This window comes from Pseudorca crassidens, chromosome 8 (genome assembly GCF_039906515.1).
Source record: "Pseudorca crassidens isolate mPseCra1 chromosome 8, mPseCra1.hap1, whole genome shotgun sequence".
In the NCBI taxonomy this organism is placed as follows: domain Eukaryota; kingdom Metazoa; phylum Chordata; class Mammalia; order Artiodactyla; family Delphinidae; genus Pseudorca; species Pseudorca crassidens.
In genome coordinates this window covers 85071793-85095342 of record NC_090303.1, presented here as the reverse complement: position 1 = coordinate 85095342, position 23550 = coordinate 85071793, and the positions used below count along the sequence as shown (strand labels likewise).

The following is a 23550-nucleotide window of genomic DNA, read 5'->3' as shown; positions in this document are numbered from 1 at the left end:
CTTGGTTCCATTCAGGTGAAGGCGAAGAATAGAGGATGATCAGGAGACTCATATTGAATATTTATTGGCTTATGAGCACACACCAGATGCTGCACAAATCCTAGGCAGAAGGATAAGATTTACAGTCATGTTCGAAAAAGGCAAATTTAAAAAAAAAAGAATAAAGAAAAAAGGCAGATGGTACATGCTAAGGAGGAATGTAGCAAGAGGAGCCTGACTGATGAATCCTTGCTCCACCTTGGTACTCATGGTCCAGGATGCAAAATAGAAAAAGGCAACTTTAAAGACCAAAAACAAAAACCAGGAGAAGGAAACACAAGGTACACCAGAGAACAAATTGTAATGTGCCGGGCAGGGAGATTACCCAGGCCGGCGGAGTGATTTAGGACCAATAGGGTAAGAGAAAGATCTCTGAAGTAAGTTCAAAAGGCAAAGTAGAGGGAAGCCCATTAGGACAGATAGGGATAATTTAGCAATCCTGCTATTAGATCACCACTTCATCCAGGGTTTCTGAGTGAGCAGTACCTATAAAGACACAGATCCCCTTCTGGGATCCCCAGTTACACTGAATGATAAAGAGAAGAATGTGATCAGAACTGTAGTATCTGGGAATTTTTGGCCCAGTGATGAGACGTGATCCTCTACTTTGTATTCAGACTAAGAATAAATAAACAAAAACAGAAAAGGGGGATGACCTATACTGATGACCCTTTGGGATTTATTTTTCAAAGAAAAATATGTTCAAGAAAGGTGAGATATATTGAAGGAAGTTATGCGTCATCTTCCGAGACCAATCTAAAAGACAAACATTATCTCCCACAGCACTTCCCTTGGGGCCTCCACCAGAGCAAGATCATGGGCGTGGCTAGATTGGATGAGGCTACAGAACCATTTCACATGTCCTTTTATTCTAAAAATGAGGTAGAGACAGGCCACCCAGGAAGGGTTGATCCCAAGTGTGGCCTGCCCACTCAGCTATGTGGAAGGAAAGGCATACAAAGGGCTCAGTGAAACAGCGGGACCAAAATACAGCAGGGTGGCAGAAGTGCTTCTCTAAGCACACCACCAGAATGCACAAACTTCAAGGAAGGGGGCTGGAGAGGGGCTGACCTGTGTTCTCTACAAAGCCAGAGGGCTCTGACTCACATGTGAAGGAATAAGCTCCCTTTAATAGTGGCCTCAGTGTGTGTGTGTACATGTGGATAAATAAATGTAGACAGAGCAGGCTCTCTTCTAGGAGAGGTTGTCCCGCACATGCTCCATGATGGTCTTCAGCCCCAGCCAGGTCTCCTCTGCAGTGGGGATGATCTGGTTGGCTGGCAGGAAGAAGCCATAGTGCCCAATATCTCTCAACTCAAAAGTGAATGCATACTTGATGCCATTATCATATGCCCAGTCAACACTGCTGCCACTAGCTGGATCTGTTAAGTCAAAAGAGAAAACACCTTTGAAGCCTAGTTCCTTTCAGGGTTAGATGGAAAGGGGCCTGGAGCTCTGCCCACCTGTGGTTCCTTAGGGATCTACAGTTATTTCTGAAAGTCATCAGGCCTACAACATAAACACTGGCCTGATCCCTATGTCTCAGACTGTCCTGCACCATGAGGGTCTTCACTAGTCTCAATCCAAGAGATTTTAAATCCTCATTTCCATCTTGTCACCAACTCACTGTGTAGACTCCTTCAGGTCACTGGAAGAAAATCTTTACAGAGTGTGGTAGGCAGCCTCCAAGATAGCCACGATGATCCTTGTCTCCTGGTATTCACATCCTTGTGTTGTGCCCTCCTACACTGGACAGGGCCAACTTGACCTGTTTTTCAGGAGACTGCAGAAATGAAAGTGTGTGCCCTTCAAAGCTAGGTGATAAATATCATGGCTTCCGCCTTGCTCTCTCTTGGATCACTGGCTCTGGGGAGCCAGCTGTCATGTTGTAAGGACACTCAAGAAGCCCTATAAAGAGGTCTATGTGCTGAAGAACTCAGTGCCAGTAATTATCCCTCACTTGCCAGGCATCTGAGTGAGCCATCTGAGAAGAAGATCTTCCAGCCCCATCAAGCCTCTAGATGACTATAGCCCTGGAAGACACCTTAACTGCAACGTCCTGAGAGTCCCTGAGCCAGAGCCACCCAGATAAGAAGCTCCTGAGTTCCTGACCCACAGAAACTGTGTAAGAAAATTAATGTTTATTGTTTTAAGCTGTTAAATTTTAGGATAGTTTTTTACATCTCAAGAGATAACTGATACACAGAGAGAAAGAAGCACAGCCCTTGGGACTTCTCTTTGCCGAGAGGCAAGAGGCCTGTTTTCCTGCTTCTTCCAGTCAAAACTCTACTAGAGAAGAAACTGGCTAAAAGTGCAAAGTGTAGATGATACTGAATACTAAAATAACAATGTAATAGCAGCTATCATTTGTTGAACATCTACCATGAGCCAGTCATCATACTGTAAAGTTTACACTTATGATCTCATTTCATCTTTAAGAGGCCAATGAGGTAGGTATTACTGTCCTTGTTTTTCAGATGAGAAAATCCAGGTTCAGAATGAATAATTTATCTAAGAAAATATAGATGGAAAATGGCAAGGCTGGAATTTAAACCCAATCCATCTGATGACAAAGCCCATGCTTTCTTCAACCGACTTGGGGTCCATTTATTATATAATATATATGTCTACTAAATGAAAATATGGGTCCCTTTGTTTTTCCATTGTTCCTAAAGGTTGTTTCTCATGATACCATTTGTGATTTTCTAGAGATGCTGCTTCTGCTACAATTACATGCTCCCAGAGGTTATGGAACAGGCTCTCCTATACTCTCTGAAATTCTTATGTAATTCCCACAGCCTTTCTCTACACTAAGAAAAATGATGAATTAAAAAAACAGGCAATGGCACCAGAAGTTTCTAGAAGTTATTTACATGGCAAGCTCAAGTATTTCAGAACAGATTTTAAATTCAGGAAGGGGCCAAGAAGACCTCTGCTGAGCAAAGTGATCAGGTTCATGAACTTCACTTTACTTGGGTCCCTGCTAAGTCTACCTACTCTTTTTTAAAAAAAAAAACATATATGGGGGACTTCCCTGGTGGCACAGTGGTTAAGAATCCACCTGCCAATGCAGGGGACATGGGTTTGAGCCCTGGTCCGGGAAGATCCTACATGCCATGGAGCAACTAAGCCCCTGCGCCACAACTACTGAGCCCACATGCATACAGCCCATGCTCCGCAACAAGAGAAGTCACCGCAATGAGAAGCCCACGCACTGCAAAAAAGAGTAGCCCCCTCTCGCTGCAACTAGAGAAAGCCCAGGCACAGCAACAAAGACCCAAACACAGCCATAAATAAATAAGTTAATAAATAAATTTACAAAAAAAAAAGAAAAAACACATATGGGAACTTACTAATAACACTGTTGTATACACTGTATTTTTCAATTAACATTTGAAGATTATTCCCTATTAGCACATACAGATCCACCTCACTCATTTAAGGGCTGCATAGTGTTTCACTGTAGTAATGCACCAAACGTGTTTTTATCCAGCACTCTACTGATGAACATTTAGTTGCTTACCAGTCTTTTGTGACTATAAACAATGCTGTCATGAACATCCTTAATACTCACAATCTATCCATGAGCTAAACGAGCCCAATGAACTTGTTTCCAGAGGAGGGGAAAGGGTTGCTAGAGGAAGGTGGCCTGAGGAAGGAGACATGAAAACTCTAAAAAGCAGACACAAGAGTTAAAGAAGCAAAACAGGCTGCGCTGTTCAGCAAAAGGATTGAGCAGTCCAGTACAGCACAGAAGGCCTTCAAGATACAACAACTGACATTCAGAAGGCCACTCAGTCATGAAGAACAGAGCTTAAATCTCTTCTACATACTCTGTTTAAGAAGGCAGGAAAGTGTGAAAACCCATTTTAGAATTATTTTCATCTAAAATGATTAATCTAAGGAAAAGTTCAGCACTTGAAGGGACAAATGTCAACTACTTATATAACACATACAATAACCCAGGGAGTTAGAGTGCTTTTATTCAAAAATTGATTTCATTTTGGGGAATAAAGGAGGGCAGACAAAGCCTATAAAAAATACAGAAGATGGGCTCTTGAAAGAGGTAGGAAATATTATGTATCCTGGACAATGCTCAGGAGAGCCTTTCTCCTCTTCTGCTGGAGGAATCTGATGAGTATCTCTTAATTTTGGCACAGCTTATGCTGGGGAGAAGAATGTTTTTGACATGAGAGGAAAAGGCCATTCTTTAAACTGGCATCTGACCCAAAAGCCAGGACCCTGGTGACCCGCAAAGATCTTTTGAGAGGACCTCCTCAGAAGGCTCCTGCCAAGTTCCTTTAGCTTTCTTTGGTGTAGGACTCAGTTCTGACTAATTAGAGGGTGGAGAACCTCTCCTGATGTGTTTGTTCTCTGAGGAGCTCCCATTCAACAACACTAGTAATAATAAACCATGAGTAATTACTGGATTGTTGCTGCAATTAGCAACACAACCACCAGCATCATGCTGAGGGCTTTATGCAGCTTGGTGGCATGTGAAACACAGACAAGAGTGCTGAGATCAGAGTACAGAGGAGGACCCAAGAGGTAGGTTGGAGAATCTTCGCAGAAGCGGAAGACTGAGGGGAACAGCTAGTTGAGGGCGAGGTAGGTAGGACGGGACAGCAAGTTACAGTATGGAAAAGGAAAGAATTATCAACAAGTTTGCAGGGGCTTTGAGGGTGGACCAACTGTTGGAAGACTATTTACAGAAGAGGCACAGGAGGGGAAAAGAAGGGCACTTGCTTGAAAGGAGCTTTGCTCCCCACATTTTTTGTTTCTGTTTCCCATTTATAGCTAGGGCCTTGGAGAATAATCATATCCTTCAATTTGATCTAAAAATTTAAAGATCACGGCTTCCCTGGTGGCGCAGTGGTTGAAAGTCCGCCTGCCGATGCAGGGGACACGGGTTCATGCCCCGGTCCAGGAAGATCCCACATGCCGCGGATCGGCTGGGTCCGTAAGCCATGGCCGCTGAGCCTGCGCGTCCGGAGACCGTGCTCCGCAACGGCAGAGGCCACAACAGTGAGAGGCCCGCGTACCGCAAAAACAAAACAAACAAATAAAAAAAAATTTAAAGATCAGACTCACAGAATAAGGGAACTGGAAGGATCTCAGCAGGAATAGAGTGAAATGCTCAGATGAAACACTTCAGTGAGAAACCAAAACAAGGGTATTTCCTCCAATTGGGGTTAAGTTGTAGATGATGGGCCTCAAGACCATCTTCAGGTCTGAAGTCTTGGTAGAGTTTTTGTTTTTTCAGCTCAATGCTAATGATTGTCGGGGGAACCCCTCACCTAAACCTGTTATGCTCAACACGTGTTCATTTTGGACAGGAAGGTGAGGGGTTCCCCTCTACCCACCGTACCACCACCTCAGTTTGATGAAGATGGCTGCACGCGACAGCTACCATCACACAGACTTGACATAAATTCAGCCTATCACTAACAACAAAAAAAGACTACAACATAGGAAGGCTGACTTGCAGCTCTTCTCCCGCTCCATTTCAAGTATCCTCTCAGAGCATTTCCTTATAACCAATAAACTCAGTGAGTACTTACAGACAGTGGTGCAGGTAGGACACACTTGGTACTCAGGGTCCGACAGGGAAGCCAGAGCTTTGGCTACACACCCTGCCACCTCATCCTAGGAGTGGGGAAATCATCAGAGTGAGAAAGAATGGATCCCGAAGCCAGACATTCCTCAGCTGTGCTGTACTGCAGTGGTTTGAAAAATTCCCGACCCCACCCTCAATGTTCCCTCCTGGTCTCCTTCTTTCCCAACCAACCAGAGCAAAGGCCTGACTATGAAGTGAGGGAAATGGTATGGTTCCTCCAACTCCTTCTCTTATCCTCAGTTCTTTCCTTCCAGTTTGGGGCAGGGGGTAAGGAGAGAGGTGGAAGAAGACCAGATAAGCATTCTGAAGCATGTATATTATAAACACAAATTGGAGGAACTGTATTCAAGCTCTTCATAGATCTGGAAGGCTGCTCACCAGCCCATTAGAAATCTAATAAAGGCACAACCATCTTCACCTATCCTGAGGAAAGGGAATGTCATGTTCATGAACATGAGGAAAGGGCAAGTATGTTCAAGAGAAAACCTTCTAAGAGTTAGGTGCTCCCAGAGAGGAGGTGGAGACAGGGATGCCATATATGGATGTGCCCTACACAGAGCACCTCGAGAGCAGAATCTAGTCCACACCTGGCCAGCCCTGGGTGGGGCTGCATCTGCTGGGAGGCGTGTGAGCTAGCTGTGGCCCCGGGCAGAGGGGCACACTCAAGCAGACCAGCGCGGAGAGAGAGGCCTGCAGTCACTCTGTGGATGCCAGCCCTACTCCAGTCAGTTCACCCTAAGTGCCTGCTCACATCCTGGGGTGAGTCATTGCATGTGACCCAGAGCACCCCTAGGCTGTGGCCTACACCCTACTTAAACTCTACCTTACACCAAGTGAGGAGCACCTCCCCCTTGCCCACCACAATGCTACCCACAGTTCTTGGCAAGCAGTGGGTCTGCAATATGTTTTGGTCGGAAAAACAAGTGAGAAGGAAAGACAGGGTTGGGTTTGGTTCTTGGAACTCACAGCAAACTCAGAAATAAGAGGCATCATCTTCTTCCTATTCCCAGTAGGCCTGATGGCACACTGCAAAGAACAGAGAGAGAATACTGGGGCTTCTTGAAATAAGCCCTGCTCCTGGACTTTGCAGCACCCAGGGGAAAAGCATGCCCAGGGCTGGATGCAGCCCCGCTTACCAGCTCATCAGCATCCGGGGCCTTTTTGACCATGTACCCACATGGATACGTCAGCAGCTGTGCGTAGCTGTGCAGGTCGATGAAGCATGTGAAATTCCCACGTTCCTGGATGAAATCTACCACCAGTTTCACCTCCACTTCTGAACTGGCGTGGGCTCCATGGTATACTTCGGAACAAGGGTTGTCACTGGCTCCCTCTCCTGTGGGGGGTGGCCGAAGCAGAAACCTTAACCCATAGGCTAAGGAAACAAAAATGCAGGGTACTCTACCCAGAGGAGGGGGAGAAGGCATAGGCAGGCCATTACTAGCTTCTCCCTGAGAATCTGGTCCATAGTGTATGTAAATTGCAGGGAGGGTGTGGCAGTGGGGTGCTGGATCTGCCACACATGGGCAGGAAAACTGGTAGAACTCCTCTAAATGGAGAGAGCTGACCTTGTATTGTATCACCAACAGTTGTCATAAATAATTAATATCATACTTGACGGTGAGTTGTCAATTAATAAGTATTCTAGATAATTAATATGAATACCAATTAATAATGAAAATGACTCCATTTATTCTGGTGTCAACTCATTCTCTTGGTTCAGATCTTAATGGCCAAGTGCTGCCAAAGATAATCTATGGTTGTGGCTAAAATCTCTTGATTATTTGACAGGTATTTAGAATTACTGCCTTCTGTATTACCTCACAATATAGGCCCCTAAGGTATCTGGTGTATGTGTGAAACCACCCCTGTTGTAACTTAACTTTGACACCCTCAATTCCCACATTTGTATCAGCTCCTTTCCCACAGTCACATTATTTTTCCCCCAGTGGTTTTTGTGGTATTTCTATGCAAGTAAGAGAATTAAAACCATTACATTAAAACATTACACTAAAAACAAAACATCAGTACAGCTGAATAGTGAAAGAGAACTCTCGGGCTTTGAAATTGAAAAGTGAGTTTAGGTCCTAATTCTTATCAACCATATGCTCTTGAGATTGTCTCTGAGCTTCAATTGTTTCATTTCAGACAAGAAAACTCAGTCTCCAAGTCAGAAGAATAAATAAGATTATACATGGGAAGGTACCTGGCACATAGTTGGCACTATTGTGGGGATGATTTTTAAATAACTGGAACTCAGAACCCAGGACTCCTAATTCTCATTCTCTTTCCATGACATCAAAGGGCTGAGGTTCATATTTACACATCTAAGGGTAAACTGCTGTAGTTTAATCCTCACAATGTGATTTTGCCTGTTGGGGTAACAGTGCTAATTGCTCTCTTCTGAGTTGCCACCAACAGCCCTTCCACCCATCCGGTATTGCCCAGAAGCTGGGATGGCCAGGGTACAAAGCAGGCCCATGAATTTATATATATAAGATAGAATAGTTTTTAAAATAGTAGCATTCTCTCAGGAGGACAGGAATTGTTCCTCCATTCCCTTTCAAAATTACAAATAATAATAGTAAAATGATACATAGAGAGAATAAGGGACTTACCCAAGTTTCTCAATGAACCAGCAATGGAACTAGCCTGGAAACCAGCTCCCTCACTGCCAGCTCAGAGGCCTGTGGACCAGACTACCCAGGGGTAGCAGGATTTAAAAACTGTCTCCCCAACCTACCTGCAAAACTAACACTCCAATTTCTATTTGGATCAGTACCAACGCAGGAGCTTCCAGGATTTAGAGACCGTGTCTTCCTCCATAATCGGTTCGGAAAAATTCACGAAGGAAGGAACAACATTCAGAGATGCGTCAGGGCACAGGAGAGGTGAAGGTTTTCTTTGGGGGACTATGATGGAGATGGCACCATGGATGGGACAAGCTGCCTGCAGCTCTGGAGGCAACTCCAGAGATCTGGAGGATCATCGGGGCTTCAGCCCTCACTAACTGCGGAGTCTCTCATGCCCCAGAGAGAGGAGGTTTAGCCCTTCTGGCCCGGAGAAAAGGACCTCGCCAAAATGCCCTGATGGGACCCAGGCTGACACCATCTGAGTCCACTGAATAACTTTGGGCTTCAGTAAAAGTGGGACAAATGGACATTATGGGCCTCAGTGATCACTGATGTGACAGGAAGTGCACGGCAACTATTTTATCCTTGCCTAAAAAATTAACCTGACTCCAACCAAGCATCTAGATCTGACCACAAGTGAATAGGAAATACAGGAGATGAGGGAATAAATTAAATGGCATAGAACAAAGAAGCCATCAGGCAAATTCAGAATGTGACACATTCTACAGGACAATTTACTTGGTTTCTCCAACAAATGAATGACATTTTAAAAGATATGTTGGGGGGGGCGGGGGTGGTACCACTGTAGAATAAAAAAGCCTGCAGAGCCGTAACAACCAAATGCAGGTACAGACCTTATTTGGATCCTGATTTCAACAAACTTGTCTCAAAAGACAGTTTAAAGATAATTAGGGATATCAGATGATATTAAAGAACTTCCATTAATTTTTTACAGTTGATAGTGGTATATTGTTCGTTGTTTTAATTATCATCAGCTAGAGATGACTACTAAAGAAGTTTGAATGAAGTAACCTTATGTCTGGGATTTGCTTTAAAATACATCAGGAAAAATGTGTGGGAGGGAAAGAAATGAAAAGAAGATTGGTAAAGTGTTGATAATTGTTCAAGATCCATAATAGGGAGTTCATTAGACTATTCTCTCTAAGAAAAAAATATTCCCTGGTGACTCTTAGCTCAGAGAATGACTGGAAAATGAGACCCCAAGGAAGCTCCTAACGTGCACATTTTGTGGAAGTTTTCTCTAAGGTCATACAACTATTTAGTTGCAAAGCAAGGAATTCAACAAAAAAGTCTTAACTCCAAACCCAGCCTATTCTGTCAGTATTACTCACTTGAGTTTGTGTGTATACATATCCATCAGGATTGGCCACAGTCAACAAGAAAATATCCATTTTCTCCAAGATGGAGGTGATGGCTGGATCCTTCCCATAATCAGATACAGTCTAAGCAGAGACAACGAGCTTGTCAGCTGTGCCCTGCAGGCTGGGTTGCTAGGTCTAAGTCCGTTTATCTTCCCAAGATGCCCAACTCCTAGAACAGCATCCACCCTCTGCAGCCTCCCTGCCACCCTCATAGGTGCAGTGCTCTGCAAAGCCCATGGAGCACTTCAAAACCTGGGGAAACATGGTTGCCTGATGACATCAACCTCAGTGAGTCCTGGGCTGCCTTGTTTATTCATTCCTTCCAGGGGGCGGGAACAGGGGAGGGGAGAGCCGCACATCATAATAGTTATTAGGAATCTGAGCACGCCCCCTCCCCGTGCTAGGGGTAGGGAAGATGGATCCTCCACTTGCACCACCCCTCCACTGGTGCTGGCTTAAAATAGACTTTCCAGAGGGACATGGAGATAGCATGAGGTCCCTGAGGGTCTGGGTGGCCTGAAAGGGACTAAAGGTAAAGCTTACCTGAGCTTTGCTACTGAGAAGACCCTGCTCCCTTCCTGCGGGACTGACTGTGGGTCAGGGTTTTAGGGCCACCTCTGCAGCTCATTAGCTTGCTTGCTGCTATGAATGCACTTTGTCATTTAGCCACAGTGGCCTGACTATGGGGCTCTGATCTTTTGCTTCTCCAATCAGAAAAGGCACCCCCCCAGCCTATCATGTCTGTGCATAGTGCCTTCCTATCTCATCGCCAGGGTCTAGCTGTGTGGGACGCTGCAGGGCAATCCGGGCCCAACAGAATTCTGGGGTAATACAAGGCAACATGACCTTCCTTGCGGTCCAGATCACCGTGGCCTGTGAGATTCACTCCTGGGAATGGATACCTGAATTCAGCCAAATGGTCAGCTGCTGCCTGCCTTCTCCAGTGCTGAACTGTGGAAGGAAAAAGAGGCCAGAAAATGACCCTCCTGCCCGCCTGCGTCTCCGCTCACCTCTCCTCTCCTCTTCCCAGCTCGCCCCTATTCATTTAATCAATTTAAGATCATTCAGAGACCAAATGTCTGAGGGCACCATCCCTTTATCGGGCTTCTTCGTGACCAGGGAGCTTAATTTGTTGGCTGGCAGGGCCCAGTTGCAGCACCGCAGCTCCGGGCAGCTTGAGCCACTCCAAGGTTGGAAGCAAATAGGAAGGGGAAACAATTGCTACTGTGAATTATAATGCCCGTGTGATTAGAGATACTATTATGCCTCTTGAAAGACCTCAAATGGTAGCCCAACAGAGAGACACAAAAGTGCATGAACCAGCCTGTTCTACTTGAGGCAATAAATGAAATCAGTTTTAAAATGAGGAAAGGGAGGGTTCACTAAAGCTCTTTGTAAACAGCATGAAATGAATTCTGGCTGCTGCTTTTTAGTGTGGGGCCCCCTTGGGTCAGAGCTTGGTGCTAATGAAGCAAGGGTCTCCAGCAGTTGGCAAATAATCTAAATTCATGTAGATAATTTTACAGCAACCAGCTCAATGGCAGGTCTTCTCCCACCGGTAATTTCACCATTGCTATAAACCTGGGCTCCTCAGGGCCTGTATGGATTCAAGGGTTTGACAAATTCTAGGCACCATCACTTGTTCCATGGTTTGTAACTCCAAATTCCTTTTTATTCATTTGGCTGGATTATTTATGTAATTTATGTCACTGCCATAAATTCTCTATTTCTTTTGCCAATATAGACCTGAAATCTGTTAGAAATATCTGGAAATTAGGCTTTATGCAGCCAAGGATCATAGACTGGGCTTAAAACTACATCAACCCTAAAATCAGCTTCCTAGATTGCTTTTCCAATAAGGAAAATAAGCAGAATAGAATTTTTAGGCCCATCCCAATTTGTCTTAATATTTACAGAAGATGGGAATGGAGGGAAAAGACTGTGGCCAATCTGAGAGCTTTCTAGAACACTAACCGCCTCCCATCTCTTCCTGATTCTGCTTTTCAGCCAAAACTTGGAATGCGATGTGCTCCTTCTTACTCCTCCCACATTAGGCAGAAGCAGGGGACCCTCTGTCAGACCAAATTCGAATCCGGGTAGATGTCTCCTCACCTCACCCTCCTCCCTAAAGTCAAGGAGGTCCTATAAAGCTACCTCTTTCAGAGGTGTGAGGGCTGAATCTTGGACACAAGGAACCAGGAACCTGAGTCTAGTCGGGCCCTTCAAAGTGCATGGGGCCTCACCTTCAGTACATATACTGACCGGTTTTCAAATAAATGCCCAATCTTCACCCTGCTTGCCAAGTCAGGAAAATCTCTGGCAATGCTGTCTATCTCATGGTAAATCTGAACTGTGAAAAGGTAAACACAGGAGCATTTAAAAATTTTGTTCAGCTCTGGGTGGGTATATGTGAACTTAATCTTGTTGACCTTAATGATTTTTTACAGTCCCCTAACCTGGGGGTTGTCAATATTATCGGCATGGAATGCTTATTCTTAAGCAACTGCCTAAGAATCCGTTTCTACAGTTTTCTAGAGAAAAACACATTTTATTTGTCCACAAAATTATAGCCCATTAAACTAGAGTAGAGAGACTTGTGCAGATACTGCTCCAACAGTGTGGCCCTTTGCAGTATACTAGGCTCAATAATCAGCAAGGGTCCCATTTAGCCAAGGTTCTTAAAAAGCATTGCTCTCCAAACTTTTTTATCACTTTCTCCATCAGTTAAAAAAAAAATTCAGTTGGGCTTCCCTGGTGGCGCAGTGGTTGAGAATCTGCCTGCTAATGCAGGGGACACGGGTTCGAGCCCTAGTCTGGGAGGATCCCACATGCCGCGGAGCAACTAGGCCCGTGAGCCACAACTACTGATCCTGCGCGTCTGGAGCCTGTGCTCCGCAACAAGAGAGGCCACAATAGTGAGAGAGGCCTGCGCACCGCGATGAAGAGTGGCCCCCGCTTGCCACAACTAGAGAAAGCCCTCACACAGAAACGAAGACCCAACACAGCAAAAATAAATTAAATAAATTAATAAACTCCTACCCCCAACATCTTCTTAAAAAAAAAAATTCAGTATGCACCATGAATATATATAATACCACACAAGTATATTATGTACATTATAAAACAAAAAATAGAAACAAAAATTGTTGCATTGCTCAATATCAGAAAAACAAACCCAATGCAAAAATGGGCAGAAGACCTAAATAGACATTTCTCCAAAGAAAATATACAGACTGCCAACAAACACATGAAAGAATGCTCAACATCATTAATTAGAGAAATGCAAATCAAAACTACAATGAGATATCATCTCACACCAGTCAGAATCGCCATCATCTAAAAATCTACAAATAGGGCTTCCCTGGTGGTGCAGTAGTTGGGAGTCCACCTGCCGATGTGGGGGATGCGGGTTCGTGCCCCGGTTCGGGAGGATCCCACATGCCGCGGAGCAGCTGGGCCTGTGAGCCATGGCCGCTGGGCCTGCGCGTCCAGAGCCTGTGCTCCACAACGCAAAAAAAAAAAAAAAAATCTACAAACAATAAATGCTGGAGAGGGTGTGGAGAAAAGGGAACCCTCTTGCACTGTTGGTGGGAATGTAAATTGATACAGTCACTATGGAGAACAGTATGGAGGTTCCTTAAAAAACTAAAAATAGAACTACCATACAACCCAGCAAACCCACTACTGGGCATATATCCTGCAAAAACCATAATTCAAAAAGAGTCATGTACCACAATATTCATTGCAGCTCTATTTACAATAGCCAGGACATGGAAGCAACCTAAGTGTCCATCAACAGACGAATGGATAGAGAAGATGTGGCACATGTCTACAATGGAATATTACTCAGCCATAAACAGAAATGAAATTGAGTTATTTGTAGTGAGGTGGATGGGCCTAAAGTCTGTCATACAGAGTGAAGTAAGTCTGAAAGAGAAAAACAAATACCATATGCTAACACATATATATGGAATCTAAAATAACAAAAACAGAAAAGGTCATGAAGAACCTAGGGGCAAGACAGGAATAAAGACACAGACCTACTAGAGAATGGACTTGAGGATACGGGGAGGGGGAAGGGTAAGCTGGGACAAAGTGAGAGAGTGGCATGGACATATATACACTACCAAATGTAAAATAGATAGCTAGTGGGAAGCAGCCACATAGCACAGGGAGATCAGCTCGGTGCTTTGTGACCACCTAGAGGTGGGGGATAGGGAGGGTGGGAGGGAGGGAGACGCAAAAGGGAAGAGATATGGGGATATATGTATATGTATAATTGATTCACTTTGTTATAAAGCAGAAACTAATACACAACTGTAAAGCAATTATACTCCAATAAAGATGTTAAAAAAAATTGTTGCATTAACAATAAATACAGGACTTCTATGGTGGCGCAGTGGTTAAGAATCTGCCTGCCAATGCAGGGGACACGGGTTCGAGCCCTGGTCTGGGAAGATCCCACATGCCACGGAGCAACTAAGCCCGCGTGCCACAACTACTGAGCCTGCGCTCTAGAGCCCGCAAGCCACAACTGCTGAACCCATGTGCTGCAACTACTGAAGCCCATGCGCCTAGAGCCCGTGCTCCACAGCAAAAGAAGCCACCGCAATGAGAAGCCCGTGCACCACAACAAAGAGTAGCCCCCTCTCGCCGCAACTAGAGAAAGCCCACGTTCAGCAACAAAGACCCAATGCAGCCAAAAATAAATAAATAAATTTATTTTAAAGATAATAATAAATACAAATATATGTAGAAATATAAATAGAAGTTGCAATAGTTTATTTCTCCATCCCAGTGGACCATCTTGCTTATACCCTGCCATACAAGCACCCCACTTTGGAAATGATTCTTCAAAGGCTTTGAGAGGGCACGTGAAGAGCTATATAAATCACGGCTACAAATGCTTCCATTTGCTTTCAGTAAAAAAAAAAAAGTTTGATTTAAATGGAGTTCATCCATCTTAGTTGTTCAAACCTTTTGAGGATTGAAATAAGGAAATAAACAAATTTCTGTTTAGACCTTAAAATTGAAAGAAGGAGCTTTACCAAGAACGAAAATGTGTAATCAATATAGAATAAAATCAAGCTTAAAGGATTTATCAGACTTGCAGCCATTATGGCAGATTGAGCAGAAGCAAGAAACTACCTCCCAAATATATAGACAAGCCAGATAAAATACAATGAAAATGAGTCCCAGCCAAATTTAAAAGCCAAAAAAAAGGAAAAATTGTGGGTGCCAGAAATTTAGAGGGAACAAGGTAACACAGTAAAGGGCAGAAGATGAAGCCCCAGAACCAGATATCCACTTTAGGCACCGAGAGTTTATAGCAACCAGGAATAGGAGTAGAGGGCAATGGACCCTGCATGGGGCAAGGAGCTGGAACTTGAGAGCTGGGAATTGGTAATTCTGGCCATGCAAAGGGCCTGGAAACTCTACCCACTGACCCTAGAACGTCAGATGCCTGCCCTGAGTCGTGAGAGGAAAAAGAGTCACCCAGGAAAAGTTAAAACACTAAGCTGTGTCCAGATGAGGGGTGCAAATTCACACTGCCAACATCAGGGGAAAACTTACCCACAAAACTAACAACAATAACAGCAACCACAACAATACATACAAAGGATCTGAAACTAGAAACCCTGGCAGAGACAAACATGAAATTCCCTTTAGAGACCTAAGAAGGCCCAAGTGATTGTGGAATATGAGCTCTTAAAAGCTGTTTTTAAAAAGAACTGACTATGAACAAGTCAGAAGGGAGATGGTACACCAACCCACAGCAAAAGGCCTTGCAGGGAATGATAGATGGCTGTAAGCCAGATGACAATGATACCTAAAGCCAGAGAACAAAAGTGAGTGGATGGGAAAGTGAGGCTCCTGCAGCAGGCAGGTGAGGGGATGGAGTTTCCAGAATCTGGGGTGACATTTGCTACTGGTTAGCTCAGCTAGGGAGTGCCCCATGTTAATGAGGCTAACATCATGGGTTTGATCCCTGTGTGGGCCCTTAGCTCTGCTTTCGTCCATGGCCCTGGACTGAACTCCTAACTTTATCCAGGTGTTTTGCAGCTGTATGTCATTGGTCACAAGAGGGATCAAGGGGCAGTGCGGCTGGAAGTGTACACATTAAACAAAGCTACTGACAATCCTGGGAAAGAAGGGGAAATATTTGGTCAAGCTTTGAAAAAAACCTCATCTAGAAGAAAAATAATTCAAAGGATATGCCTCATGAAAAGCATGCCAAGGACTCTATCTTTGGATATAAAGAACAACATATATTCAGCTATAGGAAGAATACCAATTTAGATTTGGGGTGTCTTCCTGAGTTAATAGAGAGTTTCCAGACTAAGGAAGAAGACATTGAGGGACCTAAGAAAACCGTATGCTATGTGATTCAGTTCCATTCCAGTCCTTCTTGGTTCCTCAAATTCCAATATCATATTAAATTATTCTGCTCTAAATTTCTCATTTGAAGGGTTGGCTTACCTTGAAAGTCAGTCATCTATATAAGTGATTTCTAACTAAACACAGCACCAAAGCGCATTATGGAATAAATATACGTTATAAGTAGTCATGATAAATGAGTGGAAATATTTGGTTAACCTTGGAAATAATCACTTGTCTATTTGCCTGGGATAAGAAACACTTTAATCTGAGTGAATAAAATACAGGGATTCTGGTGGGGTATAAGAAGGTTGAATTACAAGGACTGGAAATGATTGCAATTATTTCATGGTTTTCTTTGAGGGGTTGCTTAAGAAAAGAACGAAGCACGTGGGAGAAAATGTTCAGTTTGTGTTTCACTATGCTCTTAGGTGTTGGTGGGAGATAAACAAACAAAGAATTAGAAAAGAATTGAAAAATGGATAACTAGTAAGAACCTGCTGTATAAAAAGATTTTAAAAATTCTAAAATTAAAAAAAAAAAAGAAAAGAATTGAAGAGTAGCCAATGACCTTGATCTTAACCTGCTCTGAAATACTTACAGCTTCCAGGGAATGATAGGCTCCATAGTTGAAGTTATTACTGCTCCGTTCTTGACCTTCATTGTACTGCATTTCCTCATCTTCATTATCTAAAAGGGCCTAAAACAGACAGGGCAACATTACAAAGTGATCCTTTGGGGATGGAGCTTCATGCTGTTTCCACCATATCTTGGGACATGTGGTAGCCAAGATGGCAGCACCCTTGGCACACATATCAAGAAGCACAAATGTCAAGGTGTAAAAGGAGGTCTGATTTCTTCCACATATCTATATAATCTTACTTCTTGGAGCCCAATGTACATCACCTCATTCAAAACCTACTTACTTCCTGGAAGCAACATATGTGCTATTTGGTTATTCTATACCACAAATTCTCTAGCCATCAGTCTGCATCTGGTATCCAGTGCCTCTGAAATACCCAGCTTGGGAAACCATTCAGAAACAAAGAAATTCTTACAACCACTCATACTTTGAAGGTTCCTGGCAGATGTCTGTGACATGTGAGGATGATTAATAAGCTCACAGCTGCTCACACCATCAGGAAACTCCTGGGCCAAATCACCAATTAGTCCACAACCCACCTCAGTGAAGGAGAGAACATGAGCCAGACACTGCCCTGCTGTTCAAATACAGCTCATGAGGCTGGTGTCTGGCTTAGGCAGTGATGTTCCCTCTGCTGGGGGCTGCTGGTGACATTCTCCCTTTCTCAAAGGATGCTTTTTTTTGGCCGCACCGCACAGCACACGGGATCTTAGTTCCCCGACCAGGGATCGAACCCATGTCCCCTGCAGTGGAAGTGTGGGGTCCTAACCACTGGACCACCAGGGAATTCCCAAAGGATGCTTTTTATGACTGGTCTTCAGCACCTCCCCACCAGGGCCCCACCTTCTACCCACCATACACTCTGTTCTTCCCTCCTGACTTCAAATAAGAAAAGGGAGAGGGACTTAATACTTGTGGGGCATCTATGACATACCTGGCACTGTTAGACATTTTATGTACATTGAGCCACTTAAACTTCTCAATAAATTGTATGAAGTAGGTATAACTATTACCGTTTTACTGATGAAGAAACAGAGTCTCAAGAGGTTAACAGCTTGTCCAAAGTCACACAGCTAGCAGTTAGCAAAATCAGTATTTGGATCCAGATCTGGCTGGTTTCCTAACCCATGTATGCCCTTTCTAGTACAACATGTTCCTCTAACAAGTCACTGCACTTTACTTCCATATACTTCAATGTCTTCATCTTTTAAATGGAGAAGAATAAGACCAGAACTTGAAAATGTCTCAAGTCCACTCTGGCTGCTTGGTCCTATGTGAGACCAGTGAGGGACCTTGGCCTATCCACCTGCAGGTCTTCAACAGTCACCAAGTACTCTAAGCCCTGGGACTTCAGGAAGGATTTGACTGGCTGCAGACTGACAGAAGGGAACACGACATCCACAGGCAATCAAAGGTAGAGGGAGATTTCCAGAAGTTGAGCTGAAGAGAACAGAAGTAAAACCAGGTTAAAGGATAGTTCAGGTAAAAGGCACAATGAGCTCATTCTTCTAGAACAGCTGCCAAAAGCTTTGGTGATCCCTGAGGGGTTGGATTCTGCACAAGGGAAAACTTCGCCATTTCATAATTTTATCTGGTCAGGCCTCCCCAGCAGGCAATACTTGGCAAAGCCCAAGAAGTAATAAGTCAATGCAGACAGAAAGATGGAGCCCATTGCTGAGGGCTCTCATCTCCCTGGACAGCACTGCTGCGATCTACAGCACTTCTCCCCCACCAACCCTCTCAATTGTATAAAGGCATGTTGACTAATACAGGATTATACACAGAAACTCTTCAGGAATAACAATGCCAGTGCTGCAAGAGTCTTCTCCCACTAAAGTTAATTGATACCCAAGAGAAGGAGAACTAGGTACCTTAAAGTTGTCTGAATTCACTAGCTGACTTAGTTTGCTGATCTCATCTCCATTTCTGACATTAATCCTGAAAACTTGGTCCCTGGAGAAAGGAAAAAAAAGTAAAAGATAATGGTGAGCTTTCAGCTGGCAAATAAACCTCAGGCCTACTATCCCAGACATAACTGGGCCGAATGAGAGGAAATGGTCTAGTCTCTGGTTATAATGTATAGCCATTAAAAATAAGACTACGTGGCAAATATGAAAAAGTGCTTATGGTATAACTTTAAGGGAAATATTAAGTGAAAGAGCAGGACACAAAATTGTATGTATGCCATGATTGCAAGTATGGAAAAAGCAGATGCATTGGAAGAAAAACAGACAACGGAAATATAGCAAATGCTGACAGTGCTTATGTTCGGGTCATGGGATTATGGATGACTTACTTTTTTCCCCTCGTATCTGTTTTCTGTAATGTGGTCATATTACTTTATAATGAAAAACATATATATTTTGCAGAAAGGAATGTTCCTGAGTTACACGCAAAGCTAACTCAAGACATAAAGAAGCACTTCTTCACTGTCAGGGTCTAGGACTGAAACTCTGGCTGAATGTCCATGCTGGAAAGAGCTAGAAAAGAGAATAGACCTTCCATCCTTGGAGGGTTAGTTATTTTTCTTCTTAGCAAAGAGGGGAGAGGCTGGGTGCTCTCCCAGGCCCTTCCAGCTCCAGAACCCTATACAAATGCATGGTACTGGGGCTGAACTCGGGATTCATCCTCCCTATGGGGCCCTGATAGGGGCCAGTCCCGAATCCCCCTTTGTTATTTGTCCCGCACTTGTTTCCTATACACCATTTAGCTCCCGCAGCAGCAGCAGGGGTAGAGGCCCCTGAAGTCCTGTGTGTGGGTGGGAGAAGGCCGAGCCTGAAAAGCTGCCTTTGTGCTCTGGGCCGGCTCAGAAAGCCAGGGGAGCCATTAGGCCGTTGCTAGGTGACGGCCCGAATGAATCCACACTCGACGCTGTCACATGCGTCATCCCTTTAACACAAATGAATGCAGGAAAAGCTGCTGGAGAGGGCTGTGGGCTGAAGGACCTGTTGACAGAGAAAATGGTTCTGTCACAGGGAGCTAAACGTGCAGCCACATGTGGCAGATCAGCATCTCCTCATCAGAAAACTGGCTCAATCCGGATGGACTCTCAGAGTTTAACTTTGTTCTGGGAGCTTCTGGGGGATCTCCGTGGGGTCTAGGCTAGCATCAAGGAGGCAAGGTCCACTGCAGAGTTGCTTCTGTTGCAGATGGCAAGTCTGGAGGAAACGCCATTGATGAAGCTTCACTTTCTCCCAGCTCATCCGGTCTCCACAGGGTTCTCGGAGGTGGGCAGCCAACTGCATCCCATGGGAGCTGCTGAGGCCATGGTGGAGAAGCCACTGGCTGGCGGGTCTCAGCTTGAACCCAACAGGCTTGCTAGGTGTTGGACTGCAGCCCTGCAAAGATGGGGAATCAAACCACCATTTCCCTGACACAGGAAAGCAGCCTTGCAAAAGAAACAGGTTGAAAACAGAAGAGAAATCCTTCCTCCTGGCTGAGTACAAGGACCCATCTGCAGAACTCATGCTCTGTCACAACTCACCCTAATACCCCAGAAAAAGAGGCGTCTTAAAAATGGGTGTTCTGGAAAGTGCCTGTGCATTGACATCTCTGTTAGCAAAATGAGGCATCGGTAAAATACAGCACTGACTTGAGTAATCACAAAGAGAAAGAGGAGAGAGAAGGAACAGGAAGAGGAAAAACAAGAGAAACATAAGAATAAGGAGCTCTTAAGAGTATGAAAATCATGTTACACATTCATCCACAGCATGTGTTTTAATTCTCCCAAAGTGATAACTTCACAACAGAACTTTCATACTCCTGGGCACTGTTCATGATAAGGGAACACAGTGAATCTAACTGGCCCAGATGATGATTAAAACCACAGTGCATTTCATCATGTCCTAATTAACCCAGCTCCAAAGGATAAAGACACATCTGCAGCATGCAGAGAGACAGGGCGGAAAGGCTGGTGCAGAATGGAGCCTTTCCCCATCTGTCTCTCCTCCACCTCTCCCTTCTACACATTCTTGGCTCCAGCCTCACTGAAATTCCGAATTCACCATATACTTTGCCCTTCTATGCCTTTGCACATGCTGTTCCCTCTGCCTGGATGTCCAGCCCTTTTCTTTACCTTCCTAGCCAATCTGCCACGCAGGCCTTAGGACCAGTTCCCATCACCCACGAGGTTTTCCCCAACCAGAGCAGACAACCTTGGTGACAGACTTCAGATGGTGCTAAAAGCTGGCAGGGCGTGGGGAGAATCTTATGTTATTCTCATGAACATAAGCCCATCAATATCTAGAAACAGAGAGAACATAAGTGGGTGCCAGGTGAAGGGCAGCCTCTCTCTTGCCCTCACTGTCCTTGTCTCTATTTGGAAAATACCTTCCTGAAAGTGTGGGTGGCAGAACACAACCTATCTCCACCACCTGGAAATCTTTTCACAGACCTTAAGCTCTTTCTGAAGATGGAAGATTGGCCTGGGAAGGGGGACATGTTGGGGTTTGCAGGTTGCCATGTTCACCCCCCCTCCTACTCCACACAGGTACGTGCTCCTAGAGCTCTTCTTAACTCTGGTACTTTCCAATACCCAGGGCTGGCCAGCTGCCACCGCGCAATGGCTAGTGATCCACTCTCAGTCACCCTCACATGTGTGCCATGTTCTGGAGAGTCAATAGTCACCTTGGTGCTGAGCTTCTACCTCTCCCCCTTCTACCATGTGGGCAGCCAAGTGGCCTGTTCTTTGTGCCTTTCTCACCTGCATCCCCAGCCAGGCTTAGAAGCCACCACAAGAGATGATTTCACAGAACTCTTAAATGCCAACCAGTTACTGCTGATGTTACAAGTTCTGCAACTTCTTCCTGTTCTATGCTTGCTGTGCACCTTTAGGCATCCTGGTCACCATCCTATCCTTAAGATGAGTGAATCCCAGGACAGAAGACACCAGCAGAGTGAGAGAGACTGGGGAGGTAGGTGAGTTAGATGGAATGAACAGAGACCTGGGGGTGTGGTGGGGGGAGAAACCATCATCTTCATCTCCATCAGCACTGTTCCCCCTCCAAGCCAACCTGCATCCTGGCTTCCCAACCACTTGAATGCTCAGAGGCCAGCTTCCCCTTGCTCTAAATGTTCACCAAGCTGGCTGCCTAGGCCGTGCATCCCATGGGAGCTGCTGAGGCCATGGTGGCCTCCACCTTTGCTGGGTTCCCTACTATGAGGCAAGAACAGACTTGGGGGTAAGGATGACACTATTGGTTAAAACCATCTGCAATTTGCTCAGGCACACAGCCCTTTCTGTGCAAGCGCCTATGGTGAGCACTCCAGAGCTCAGCCAAGAAACCTCAACCCAGGCGTCCGCTGCATTATAAGAGAAGTCTGTATCCTGAGAAAGAAAGATTTTTCAGCCACGTGAATAGGAGCAGCGAGAGCCTGAGAGCTCTACGCATCAGCCCACATGGCAGCAAGCGTAGTTATTACACACTTACTGCTGAGCTGCCTGTGGAAAAATCTCCTTCCCTGACCACCTGCTATGCCTAAACCCTCTGAGCTATTTGGCAGTAGAGACCAGGTGTGAACGGAAGTCATCGTTATAAACATTACTCAATCAGGGCTTCCCTGGTGGTGCAGTGGTTGAGAGTCCGCCTGCTGATGCAGGGGATGTGGGTTCATGCCCCAGTTCGAGAAGATCCCACTATGCCGCGGAGCGGCTGGGCCCGTGAGCCATGGCTGCTGGACCTGCGCGTCCGGAGCCTGTGCTCCGCAACAGGTGAGGCCACAACAGTGAGAGGCCCGCGTACAGCAAAAAAAAAAAAAAATTACTCAATCACATATAAGTAATTATCTCAATAAACAATTCCAAAGTCCCTTTAGCCAGATAGTATAATGGAGAGTAAACTAACAGATATAGACAGATCAGTGAGATACAGGATTCTATCTGGAGATTAACTTGTGTTATAACAAAAGCATATGGGTTTTGCTCCAACTCCCCTGCTTACCAGCTAAGTGGCCTTGGCCAGGATTCTTAACCTTTTTTTTTTTTTAAATAGATCTTTATTGGAGTATAATTGCTCCACAATTCTGTGTTAGTTTCTGCTGTACAACAGAGTGAATCAGCCATATGCATACACATATCCCCATATCCCCTCCCTCTTGCGTCTCCCTCCCACCCTCCCTATCCCACCCCTCTAGGTGGTCAAAAAGCACCGAGCTGATCTCCCTGTGCTATGCAGCAGCTTCCCACTAGCTAGCTATTTTACATTTGGTAGTGTATATATGTCGCTGCTACTCTCACTTTGCCCCAGCTTCACCCTCCCACTCCGTGTCCTCAAGTCAATTCTCTATGTCTACATCTTTACTCCTGCCCTGCCCATAGGTTCATCAGTACCATTTTTTTTTTTTAGATTCCATATATATATATGTGTGTTAGCATACGGTATTTGTTTTTCTCTTTCAGACTTACTTCACTCTGTGTGACGGACTCCAGGTCCATCCACCTCACTACAAATAAGTCAATTTCGTTTCTGTTTATGGCTGAGTAATATTCCACTGTATATATGTGCCGCATCTTCTTTATCCATTCATCTGTTGATGGGCATTTAGGTTGCTTCCATGTCCTGGCTATTGTAAATAGTGCTGCAATGAACATTGTGGTACATGTCTCTTTTTGAATTATGGTTTTCTCAGGGTAGATGCCCAGTAGTGGGATTGCTGGATCATATGATAGTTCTATTTTTAGTTTTTTAAGGACCCTCCATACTGTTCTCCATAGTGGTTGCATCAATTTACATTCCCACCAACAGTGCAGGAGGGTTCCTTTTTCACCACACCCAATCCAGCATTTATTGTTTCTAGATTTTTTGATAATGGCCATTCTGACCAGTGTGAGGTCATATCTCATTGTAGTTTTGATTTGTA

The 23550-nt window shown here is 44.7% G+C and overlaps 1 protein-coding gene across 1 annotated transcript in view; it reads right to left on the bottom strand.

Moving 5' to 3' along the window:
• Positions 1–1081: 1081 nt before the first annotated feature.
• CPA4 (carboxypeptidase A4) overlaps positions 1082–23550 on the bottom strand; it is a 28489-nt gene continuing 6020 nt past the window's right edge. The window contains 12 exon segments of the mRNA XM_067747012.1: positions 1082–1421; positions 5601–5685; positions 6623–6682; positions 6793–6992; positions 8400–8491; positions 9643–9752; positions 10518–10622; positions 11915–12016; positions 16651–16749; positions 17999–18099; positions 18102–18132; positions 18564–18645. Coding sequence (XP_067603113.1) covers positions 1234–1421; positions 5601–5685; positions 6623–6682; positions 6793–6992; positions 8400–8491; positions 9643–9752; positions 10518–10622; positions 11915–12016; positions 16651–16749; positions 17999–18099; positions 18102–18132; positions 18564–18645 — 1255 coding nt within the window. The 3' untranslated portion in view covers positions 1082–1233.